This window comes from Rhagoletis zephyria, unplaced genomic scaffold (assembly GCF_001687245.7).
Source record: "Rhagoletis zephyria isolate East Lansing unplaced genomic scaffold, Rhagoletis_zephyria_1.1 Rzeph_scaffold_00468, whole genome shotgun sequence".
Taxonomy (NCBI): Eukaryota; Metazoa; Arthropoda; class Insecta; order Diptera; family Tephritidae; genus Rhagoletis; species Rhagoletis zephyria.
Genome location: NW_016157552.1, coordinates 128,549 through 140,876, shown reverse-complemented (window position 1 = coordinate 140,876; position 12,328 = coordinate 128,549). Strand labels below are relative to the sequence as shown.

Here is a 12,328-nt window from a genome sequence, read left to right as displayed (position 1 = left end):
CCCTAAGTGCCGCCTGGCTATCATCTAGTATAAGTATCCTTTCGTTCCTATAGTCCTACGAATGTTGATCTCAGCGCACATACTGATGGCGTAAACCTCCGCTTGAAAGATGCTAGGAAAAGTTCCCAGGGGCACCGAAAGCTTCAGCCTAGGGCCGTACACGCCTGCTCCAATCCCCGCGGGTGTTATAGAGCCGTCAGTGTACCACTGTATTGTGCTCGCCTGTATGTGACTCTCTATAATAGAGGTACGCCAGGTCGCTTGTTATAAGTGTGGGTCCTGAANAATATTTCATAATAGACCCCGGGGACAGTGAGTGTATGTGCTCCTCTCTTGGCCAGACGTGTCCTATGCTCCTATACCTCCTGCGTGCAACGGCCTTATACTCCATAAGGAGGTGTAGAGGAGTCTCCTCGGCTGCATCGCAAAGCGACACAGGTCGCTGGACCAGATACCTAGTTTATGCAGGTGACCTCTGAGCCTACAGTGACCTGTCATAAAACCTGTAATAATTCTTAGTTTCTCTTTACAGATTGTAACCTCCTAATAAGCTTTTCGCCTGACGTTGGCCCATGGTGGCAAGCCAGTGTAGCTCCCTCAGTTTGCTGTTGTCCCTTCTGAGCATTTCCTTGGTGGTGTTGGGTCCTACTGCCAGAAAGGGCTCAGGTCTTATCGGGGTAGAGGAAGCGGCCGTTCTGGCCAGATGATCAGCTTCCTCATTTCCTGCAACCCCCATGTGCCCTGGTACCTACATTAGCTGGATATCGTTGACCTCCGCCAGAGCATTGAGCCTCTCTACACACTACCAAACCAAGGAGGACTTGATCTCGAATGATGAGAGGGCCCTAAGTGCCGCCTGGCTATCATCTAGTATAAGTATCCTTTCGTTCCTATAGTCCTACGAATGTTGATCTCAGCGCACATACTGATGGCGTAAACCTCCGCTTGAAAGATGCTAGGAAAAGTTCCCAGGGGCACCGAAAGCTTCAGCCTAGGGCCGTACACGCCTGCTCCAATCCCCGCGGGTGTTATAGAGCCGTCAGTGTACCACTGTATTGTGCTCGCCTGTATGTGACTCTCTATAATAGAGGTACGCCAGGTCGCTTGTTATAAGTGTGGGTCCTGAAATTTCTCTTGAAGACCACCTCTCTGTTAATATCGTCCCTGGGGAACAAAGCCAACGGGAGCTGGGTACCTAGCTTGTCCCAGTTCCTAGATGATAACACCTTGCCTTTGCCGAAGCCCTCCCTCGCAAAGTTAAGTAGGGTTCGCTTTGCAGCCTGTTCAATTGAGAGATGCATTGGCTCGAGTTAAAGCATTACCTCCAGCGCTGCCTTCGGGCATGTGCGTTATACAAACACATGCCAGACGTTGAATCTTGGATAGGGTCTGCCTCACCGTTCCCATAGTAGTCCTTTAATACCAAGCCACCGCACCATAAGTCACTATTGGTTTCACTATCATGGTGTACATCCATCTGAGGATCCTCGGAGTGCACCCCCAGGATTTACCCGCTAGACATTTGCACACCATCATCGCTCTCGTGGCCTTAGAGGTGACTGCCTCAACATGGGCCCTCCACAGAAGCTTGGAGCCCAGGGTAAGCCCCAGATACTTAACCTCTGTGGCGACACTGATTACGACCCTGTCCAAGGCCAACTTCCTCATCCCCTGGAGAATTCGTTTCTTAGTGAAGGGGACTATGGCTGTCTTAGAAGGGTTGATATTTAAACCTACGTCTGCGCACCACCTTTTTGCCAGGTTGCAAGTCCTCTTTGGACGTTGTCGTCCGCGTACCCTTGGCAACGGACGCCCTCGTTAGTAAGTATCTGTAGGAGTTCGTCCACAACTAAGCTCCACAGTAGAGGACCCTTACATCATTTGTAATTGAACGACGCTATCACCGACTTCAGTTTCGGCAATCCTGCTCTGAAGTAACCTTGCTATCCATCTTCGGATGATTGGCTGAACGTTATGTTTCCTAAGAGCTCTGTCGACTCCTAAATGGGAGGCGGTATCGAAGGCCCCCTCGATATCGAGGAAGGCACAGAGAACACCCTCATCACACTCAAACGCCCCTTGTATTTCCTCCGTTAGGGCATACAGCGCAGTATCCGTGGATCTCCCCACCCTGTACGCGTGCTGGTTGGAATGCAGAGGGTTTTGTTTTAGAGCCTTAAACCTGATTTCATGGTCAATAATTTTATCCACTGCCTTTAACATAAAGGATGTGAGACTTATCGGCCTGAATGACTTGGCAANACCCTCATCACACTCAAACGCCCCTTGTATTTCCTCCGTTAGGGCATACAGCGCAGTATCCGTGGATCTCCCCACCCTGTACGCGTGCTGGTTGGAATGCAGAGGGTTTTGTTTTAGAGCCTTAAACCTGATTTCATGGTCAATAATTTTATCCACTGCCTTTAACATAAAGGATGTGAGACTTATCGGCCTGAATGACTTGGCAAGAGAGTAATCCCTCTTACCTACCTTCGGGATAAAGATAACCCCGGCCCTCTGCCATACCTTGGGAATGTGGGCCAGTGCTAGACTGTCCCTCATAATGTCCACAAGATATGGAAGTAAGAGCTCTCCGCCCTGCTTCAGCAGCGCTGGACATACACCATCCACCCCAGGGGCCTTGTACCGTTCGAAGGAGTCCAGAGCCCACCGCACTGTTTGCCGGTTTATAAGTCTTTTAGCCAACTTCCAGTCCAGTGGAGATGGCCTGAACATACGGAACAACGTATCCCCGGCGGTGGGAATGGCGTCCGCAAAGTGGGCCAACAGCCTGTCCTCTAACTCCATACAATCCACCTTTCTATGTTGTGCCTCTATTGTGGTTAGTTTCAACCTAAGTACCTCTTCATATTTACCCCAGTCTGTTTTGCTGGGGTTTCTCTTTGGGTTACCTGTCAGAACCTCAGCTCCCAGTGCAAATCGGATAATCCTGTGATCCGACAGTGAGGGCCCGGGTGAGACCCGCCACTGAACGATCAGCGGACTGGCCAGTCTGTTGCTGAGAGTGATGTCAAGTACCTCCTCTCTGACNTTTCAACCTAAGTACCTCTTCATATTTACCCCAGTCTGTTTTGCTGGGGTTTCTCTTTGGGTTACCTGTCAGAACCTCAGCTCCCAGTGCAAATCGGATAATCCTGTGATCCGACAGTGAGGGCCCGGGTGAGACCCGCCACTGAACGATCAGCGGACTGGCCAGTCTGTTGCTGAGAGTGATGTCAAGTACCTCCTCTCTGACCCTAGTTATGAACGTTGGTTCATTACCGACATTCTGGATACACAGGTCTTCACTGAATATATATTTCAATAGGAACTCACCCCTACGGTTTGTGTCCGAGCTGCCCCACTCTATATTGTGGGCGTTCGCATCGCAGCCGAGAATCGCCGGAAGTCGTTTTCTGCGGCAAAATTCCAGCACCTGTTGTACCTCAAGAGGCGGCACGTTGGCGTTGTCCCCCGAAAAGTGGGAACGCAAAAAGCACTATTTTCTGTAAAAAGTCAGTCGGTTTGTTTACATGTCATTTGTAAAACACTGATTTGGCCGAAATATCACTAACTAATTATTAGAATCTATATATATTCAAATATTTCGTTGTTTACTTTCATATTTTTTACAAATATAAGGTTCTTTGCTACACCGCTTTCTATTTTTGTTTGCACATGCAAATCAGCTGATCGCTTGACACTTTTCATGAACTTACAGGAAAAAAAACTCCGGACTAAGGGCCGGTTACTCAATGTCCGGTTAACACTAATCTGCGGTTAAACATCGTTATCGACGTCTTCGACTCCATGCATACAACAGGGAGTAACCGGCCCTAAATTCTGTAACTTCTGACTAGGAACAGTTGCTCAGTTACTCTCTCAAAAGTGTTCCCACTTACAGGTTTTATGTCAATAGGAATGACTTCCTGTAAGTTCTGCCTAAATCCTTTAAACCGGACTGCTATTGGAACAGACTAATTTACATGGCGGTCTGGTAAGACAGATCGTGTCCGCTGACTCGGGTTTACGTACCGGTAGGTTTACGTTCTTGACTAATTTCAGCTTTAGTACAGCGGCCGGTGAGTTGGCCGACGTGTTGCGTTAAAAAAAATATTGCCATCTCTGTTGCTTGCACGGAAGTCAAAGCGGTGGAAGTGTTTTTGGAGCAAGCGGTAATACTGCAGTGCGACATTTTGTTTTGGTAGGTTTCGCAGTGCGCTCGTGTGCGTAGGTAAGAGTGAATTGGCTATAGATTCGCTGGGCGCACACTTTGATAGCGAAACAGTGGAAATGTGAAAGGCAGAAAATAAATTCGCCTCAATTGGGACGGACATCTTTCGCTTAGACCATTTTGAAAAAATAAAACATGGCTGGAAGAGGTGGTTTTGATCACGCTAGGTAAATATATTATAAAATTCAGCTGTATCAAACGAATTTTGTGTATTTAAATTAGAAAAATTGTGTGTTTATGTGTTGTTTTGAAAAGTGCATAATTGTTGCTTAAAATCGAAAGGAAGTCATCAGATATTTTCACACTGGCTATGGGCTAAGGCCAGTAGAGAAAAGGCGACGTCTTCGACGAGCTGACACGGCGAGTGATTGTATGATGATATGTCTGTCGCCAATTTAAGAAACATGGATGAGTAAATTGGCTACATAAGAATTAATTAAAATGCGCGGAGAGTTGCTGGCAGCAATTGAAAGTTAAGAAAACATCTGCATTTTTCATTGAAATGGAACAAATGTCTATAGGTTCTATTCGCGAGAATATAAAACGGTGGTGGATCATGTGCAAAACATAGCGAATGTATAAAATGTAAAAACAGAGCAACGCGGTCGGCATTTGGCCGACGTCACCGCACCTCTGCTTAGACTGCCGGAAAGGTTTGGCCATGGGCTAGGTGACGGCAGAGGTTATGTTGACGCCGATTGGCTATACATAGCACATCATATCCTTTGAACGTCTTGCATAAATGACAATAAAGCGATTATGTATTAGCTTGGCATTATTTATCAGAAAAATGCAGATGTACATAAAACGTGGTTATCAATGAACTTGTTTGACAGGTGTAAAGGGAAGCTGAAGGAGGTTTGATTTCATTCAATTAGTGGGTATGCACTTTATAAAAAAAATTAACTTAACAACTTTTATTTGGTGAAAGATATGTTTTTATTTAGAGTGTATGATTAATGTAATGAAGGGATAAAAGATTTTCCTTTTTCAACCAAACATTTTAGTTTTTGCGCAAAAAGTGTTGAAATTCCCGTTTAACATTTTTAAATAGAAGGCAACATCTCTAAGGTTGTTAAACTTAAAAAAAAATGGATACAATTACTCCCAAAATACTTATTGTATTTTTCACTTTATCATTTAGAAACTTTGGAGACCGTCCGGGAAAGCAGTTGCCAACCGAACCTCCATTCATTGCTTATGTCGGAAATTTACCACAGGGGCTAGTACAAGGCGATGTCATGAAAATTTTTCAAGACTTTGAAGTGAAAAATGTACGCTTGGTTAAAGACCGGGAAACGGATCAATTCAAAGGATTTTGTTATGTGGAGTTCGAAACATTGGATAACCTGGAACGAGCATTGGAATGCGATGGACGCATCAAATTGGACGACTTATCTGCACCGTTAAGAATTGACATAGCTGATCGCAGGAAAAATGAACGGTTAGTGAGTTGAATGTGTTAAATCGTTTGTTTATTTTTCTATGACTTTTTAGGGGTGGAGCTGGAGGTGGTGGCGGTTTCAATAAACGGGGCCCACCCAGGCAAGGTGGCGCTGCCGGAGGAGGTGGTGGTACCGGCAATCAGCAATATAATCGCGGTGGCGGTGGCGGCGGTGCCGGTGGTGGTAATCGAGGGGATAATAGAGGTTCGTACAATGATAATTATGGTCACAACGATAGAAATCGCGGCGGAGGCAGCGGCAGCGGTGGTGGGGGTGGCATGAATAGAGGATACAACGGTAAATAAAAAGTACAGGCCACGATAAGTGCACTCACCTAATTCAAATTTGTAGCAACAACATAGCTGAACAATAATGTATTTAGAGAATTCCTAAATTTTTATCTGTCTACTTATTTCTCTTTTCTACAATCTGCTAATTCTTATTTTATTGCATATATGTATAACCTTGCAGTTTTGCCCCACAACCAACACCCCAACGTACAACACTCGTAGTTGCCTCTCCAAATCCACTATTTGTATGCGACTTTATTTTTACATTTTCCGGACACAAAACACGCATGCCGAAATTTGAAAAATTGAGTTGTTTTGAAAAGTGTTTTTCACATACATATTTGTTATAAACTTATTAAACAAGAATGTAATGTCTAACTTCACACAAATAATTTTTAGATCGTCCAGCGAACCGTGGTCGGTATGGTAATTTTAACAATGATGATCGCTTTGAGCGAAATAATGATCGCGATCGCAACAATCGCGAAGGAAGCTTTGGAGCTCAAAGTCGAGATGGCGGCAATGATCGCTACAACAATTTCAGCCGTAATAGAGGTGAACGCGAGCGTCCGCACTTCAATCCCAGTCATAATGATAGACCCGCACCGGCTCCTGCCCCATTAGGCAGTATAGGTAATTGAAAGTCCAATTGAATAAAGTTAAAGGTAACTCTCGCAGCTTCCTTACCACCGTAAAACTATAAACACTTTGTGTAATCGTTTTAAAACTAGCAACACAAGTAATTTTTTAGCAAAAACAAAACCGACTTCAATTCTCATATAAAAATGTATGATTATCGTTAACTTCTTCCCGATCCATTTGTCGTATCTAAACAAAATTAGTATGGGACCGCCGTAGAGGTACCACCTTTCCGATGAAAAAGGTATTATCGAAATGGGTTAACGTCCTCCAAAGTTATGCGGTAACATATATATATTTATATATATGTATATATATATATATATATAAAATATATTCCTATGAACTGATAACCTCCTCTTTTTGAAGTCGGATAATAAAATAATAGTAAACTGCGATCTACAAATAAGTCCAAGAAGTTTTGGTAAAGATTTTTACTACCCCCAGGCCAAACCTACAATATATAATTGAGGTGGTTGGAATAAGCGTCTAAACATGTTTTTATGATTTAACCCGCATCCACCGTTTGTGTATTGATGCAAATTTCGAAAAAATATTAAAATATTTAAGGTTTTGAAGTGGTTTTTACGACAAATGCGTATAAATCTTTCAAGCATTTTTATTCTTATCAGGAAATGAATAAACGTTGATCACTAATAAAAAATGAAAATATAAAAAAACCTAACATTTCATTGAATACTAGGGTCTTTTTCCATATGTATCAAATTGATGCACAACGTACTTTGTGTTACAAAAAAATTCCGATGGATGCGGGTTAAATTATATTTAAAACTCGGATAGGGCTAGGTTTTGGCGATATAATCAGATCTATTTTGCCACCAGACGTTATGAAATAAATTTACTTTATAAGCAGATCTATCCCATATTCATAGTCCCTTGTGAAGTTAATCTTGAACGCATTACTTACTGTTTTTCTATTATGCAGATGACAGCGAGAGGCCACGGCTAAATTTGAAGCCTCGAACCATTCAAGCGCCCATCAATGCGCTGGCAGAGACAAAGCAAGCGGCAGCGATCTTTGGCAATGCCAAACCGCGCGAGGAGAAATTAAAGGAACTTCAACAAAGCGATACTAAGGAGGATGACGATGTAGAAGATTAAAGAGAGCGAGAACAAAGTCGTTTTGTCATATAATTGCGAAAAAAGTAAAAGAAAAAAGCAGCAACCGAAATAAACAGACAAAGAGTAAAACTTCAAAACAAATTGCTACGATTAGCGTTGAAAACATTATATGATAATACGATATCAGCAGCAGCAACAACAACAAACGTAAACATCAGAAATAAAATAATTGATTTTTTCTTAAGTGACATCTTTTGCGAAAATGGAAGTGAAAATAAAAAGGAAAAAGTATATTTGAAAAATAAAGCAGACAAGGAGAAAAAAGTGCGAATTCAAAAAAAAAGCGAGCGAGAAGTAATTGTGCAAAACGAGTAAAAAACTCTCAAACATTATACATTAAAAAGATTTTTTCTAAAAAATAAGTTAAACGCGAAAATAGAAGGAAAAGCAAAGCAAATTTATACCGCAGAGCAAGTACACGAAGCAAACGGGCGCGAGTGAATTTAAGAAGGGTCTTGTTAAGCAATTAGCTAGCAGGTCTAGTAAAGACTAGTGGGAAGCGAGGTGGGATGTGGGTGGCGATAGCGGACATAACTGGACATCGTACAACTTGTAACGGCGAACATGCAGATGTGTATGACAATGAAAAGACGTTGATTTAAAATCGAAATTATTTGGAATTAAACAAAAAGATATTTTAATATAAAGGGGTGAAGTAACAAAAAAACTGACTAATTTAAAACTTAATTCAAAGCAAATCGCAAAAATAAACGAATAAATAAAATCTATGTTAAGAATATATTTAAAATAAACTTATTGCATAATACAATATACATACATATATGATAGAGTTCTAGACTACAGCAGACATCTGAAAAGCGAAAGAGGAAAGCAAAAAGAAATACGAAAGAGACATTTGAGTAAAATTCCAAAACCAAAATTGAATTAAATTTGAGGTAGAAAAACCAGTTAAATTATTCAATAATCCCTTCCCTCCTAAAATTAGAAGAGCATAAAGGCAAATAAAATAAAAGTAAAGCGCTACACCCATTAAGAATAAATACACACTCATACATAACGACAAGTTATATTAACTATATTTAAATTTAATATAATTGTATGTATTAAACTAATGTAATATAATTATTTGCATCAAAAATACATACACTAATAAATTCGAAAGCATACAAGAACTGAGCGATTTGAAACTAAAAAAAAAAAATATATAAGTAAATTAGAGGCGCATTTCACGGCAAAGAGGAATAAAGAAAACGATTTGGTGCAGACAAGCAGCAGCAGCAGGTACAGGAGACACAACTTCGAAAACTAAAAATTGAAACTAAAAGAAAAGACGAAAGCGTAAACAGTTTGAAACTTTAAGCTCAGTTCTGGAACTACAACATCCTTTCTGATTTTTGTATTTCTGCTAATAAAAACTAAAGTATTCTTTTTACAAAATTAAATCTTCTAAAGCCCTGTTCGTTCATATACACATCCGAGGATAACGAAATTTGTCACTAATTTTCAAATTGCCGTCCACAACATAAATTGTGGCCGAAAATTAGAACACTCGCGAGCGCTTCTCGCAAGTTAAACTCGATCGATAACCATCAGATTACACTTCGACACTTACTAGCTTGTATTTTTGTACACGCATGCGTTGACATACACAACATTAAGAACTTTACAAAATAGGTCAACCCAAGCCCAATTTTTAAAATTTAGAACACTAAAAGTTCTAACTTATCCAACTATCCCATTAATCTCAGATTTTGTGTCCCAATATTTATATCATCATATCCCTTTTTTCCCTTTTTTGTCTAATCATCGCCTTGCACCATTGTTATCTCTGAGTTATTATTTTTTAGAATCATTTTAAATATTTTTTTTTAAATTTTATATACATGTTTACTTGTTTATGCATGTTTGCATATCGTTTTTGTTATAATTAAAAATGCTGCTTTGTTATAATTTTTCCTTTTCATTTCACCAAAATTTAGAGGCAAAGAACAAGCAGATAAAAAATCTGCATATTTCAAAAGCAAGGTAAATGTTATATAAAAGTACATAAATCTTAACGTAAAGAAAAATAAAAATTAAATATTTAATATAATACTACATTAACGCATATAAAGAAAATTTTGTACACAAACCAAAAAGGCGAAAAGAGCAGACGGTAAATCAGAATAAAATTTAATTTATAAAATAATACTTAAATATTATTAATGGTAATAATTAAAGTAACGTAAAGTGAAGAAAGAAAAATACAAAAACACGACAAAATGCAAAAAAACGCAAAAATTAAGCAAAATAATAAAATAACAATGCAAGAAACTATATTGAATAATTACTTTTATATAAGTATATTTAAATATACAAAAAGGATGCATACAATTATTAATTTTATGTTTACTAAATTAATAAATACAATAATTCAAAATAAATATAACACAATTGCTATTAATTTCTTCTTGATTAGCTCTGTAACCGCCTCAGTGATCCTGCAAACCGCCTAAGCAAACTCCTCAACCTGGGCCCAAATCGCGGCATTCATGATCGACTCGAATCGAATGAAACACTAGTAATTTAAAAAAAAAAAAAAAACCGACTTCAACTCTCATATAAAAAAAAAAATATATANAAATGGCAGCTGTTTTCCCCACAATACAATTTAAACGAGCGAATGCTGAGATCTCAAAATCAAATTTCGATTCGAGTTACGTTCTAAATTGAATGCCGCGATTCGGGCCATGGTCATTCCATAACAGGAGGCCTTCCTCTTCTGCTACCAGAAGCGGGAATCAGCGTCGANCTGTTTTCCCCACAATACAATTTAAACGAGCGAAGTACACTCGCTATCGAATGCCGAGATCTCAAAATCAAATTTCGATTCGAGTTACGTTCTAAATTGAATGCCGCGATTCGGGCCATGGTCATTCCATAACAGGAGGCCTTCCTCTTCTGCTACCAGAAGCGGGAATCAGCGTCGAATACAGCCCTGGCAGCCTTGGGCAGCGTCCACCCGGCGGGCGTATACATACACGCTCTGTTTGTCACAGTGACATCAATTGCACGCACACTACAAAAATGCTGTGCCCACCTCTGCTGGAACGTGTTGCTAATTCCTGCCGACCACACTGGGTTGCGTAGTTTGCCACCGACGCACAGTGGTTCAAAATTGGCATTAAGTTTTCTTTTAAATGAAAGATAATAAAATTTGCAAGAGACCAGCTGAGCCCGATTTTTGAATTTCTGCTTGTCTGTATTAATTTTTTTAATGCAAAGTGCAGAAAAAATAGAAAAAGTAGCAATTTTGGAGAAAGTNGCTGGAACGTGTTGCTAATTCCTGCCGACCACACTGGGTTGCGTAGTTTGCCACCGACGCACAGTGGTTCAAAATTGCCATTAAGTTTTCTTTTAAATGAAAGATAATAAAATTTGCAAGAGACCAGCTGAGCCCGATTTTTGAATTTCTGCTTGTCTGTATTAATTTTTTTAATGCAAAGTGCAGAAAAAATAGAAAAAGTAGCAATTTTGGAGAAAGTCGATTCTAGTGTTCTAGTTAATAAATGTTACATCATAAAAACCAGTTGAAAACAATTGTAGGGTTCCCCAAAATCGAGAAAGTTTAACTTTTATAAAAAAATTTTTCACCAGAATTATTTTTTTTGGTTTTTATAAAAATTTTGGATACACAGATTGGGAAATGTTTATTTATTTGCCGGACGTTTTTGGGGTGGGGGAGGACGGGGAAGGGGCGTGGCTGCATTTTCCCAAAGGGATTTGATTATCTATCGGTGTACAGCTGACCAGCTGTACTAAATAATTGCTCGCTAGCCACATTCGTTGGTGGCGCAGTTATGTAAATACTTTTTCGCAAACTTCTTAAATTAAAAAAATTGGAGAAATCCAATAATGGAATATATTGACACTACGAAGAACAAGTGGTTGATCTACAGCGTGGCGACGAATAACTTGCCCAGGTTTTTTTGAGAAATAAAAATATCATTTATAGATTTTGCGAAAAAATTGTTTTATTGATAATTTTCCACAGATTTTACTTTAGTTGTATTAATTAGTTTTTAAATTTTAATCCTTATCTACATTTTCCAGCAGTGTAAGCTTTGAGAGAAAAGTTCATTTTGCACGCAGGTCTTCGTCAGTTAATTTATTCCATATATTCTGTAACCATAGCCAAATTTTCTCCATTTTAAGTCCCTTATACTCCTCCTTTTGTTCAACATAAGGCCTCATACTCACAAATCGAATTGACTCGAAACTGGTGACTAGGACGGCCATTAATTCGGCCAACCTTATACAGTTTTTTCTTTTTTGTATTTTTTTTATACATAGCCTAAGAAAAAATACAACTGAAAAAGTTTCAACTGCTGGCAAATGTAAATAAGGATTAAAATTTAATAACCAATTAAGTAAAATCTGTGGAAAATTAACAATAAGATACGTTTTTTGCAAAATCTGTAAAGGACCCTTTATTTCTAAAAAAAAAAATAGGGTAACAGTTATTCGTCGCCACGCTGTAAATATTCGTTTATTTCAACTTGAAAAATAGTTTTAGTTGTCGCTTTGCGTGTAAAATCCTTTGCAGATTTAGCCGGGGATTCCCAGAGGTTACTAGG

General features: G+C 39.6%; 1 protein-coding gene across 2 annotated transcripts; it reads left to right on the top strand.

The window, feature by feature from the left end:
• The first annotated feature begins 4,191 nt into the window (after window positions 1-4,191).
• Window positions 4,192-9,043, top strand: eIF4H1 (eukaryotic translation initiation factor 4H1). Of its 2 annotated transcripts, none has more exons than XM_017611844.1 (5): window positions 4,192-4,401; window positions 5,379-5,678; window positions 5,732-5,883; window positions 6,369-6,602; window positions 7,555-9,043. In XM_017611844.1, the coding sequence occupies exons 1-5, from the start codon at window positions 4,370-4,372 to the stop codon at window positions 7,728-7,730; spliced, it is 894 nt and encodes a 297-aa protein (XP_017467333.1). In that variant the 5' UTR covers window positions 4,192-4,369; the 3' UTR covers window positions 7,731-9,043. The 2 variants fall into 2 exon arrangements, with proteins under 2 accessions (XP_017467333.1, XP_017467332.1); XM_017611843.1 differs by having other exon boundaries at window positions 5,732-5,976.
• The last annotated feature ends 3,285 nt before the right edge of the window (window positions 9,044-12,328 follow it).

Bases quoted from the DNA above. Each gene is read 5' to 3' on its own strand.
- eIF4H1 (XM_017611843.1), top strand. From the start codon at position 4,370: ATGGCTGGAAGAGGTGGTTTTGATCACGCTAG. The intron at 4,402-5,378 runs GTAAATATATTA...TTTATCATTTAG, and splicing joins GGTGGTTTTGATCACGCTAG to AAACTTTGGAGACCGTCCGG. The intron at 5,679-5,731 runs GTTAGTGAGTTG...ATGACTTTTTAG, and splicing joins GATCGCAGGAAAAATGAACG to GGGTGGAGCTGGAGGTGGTG.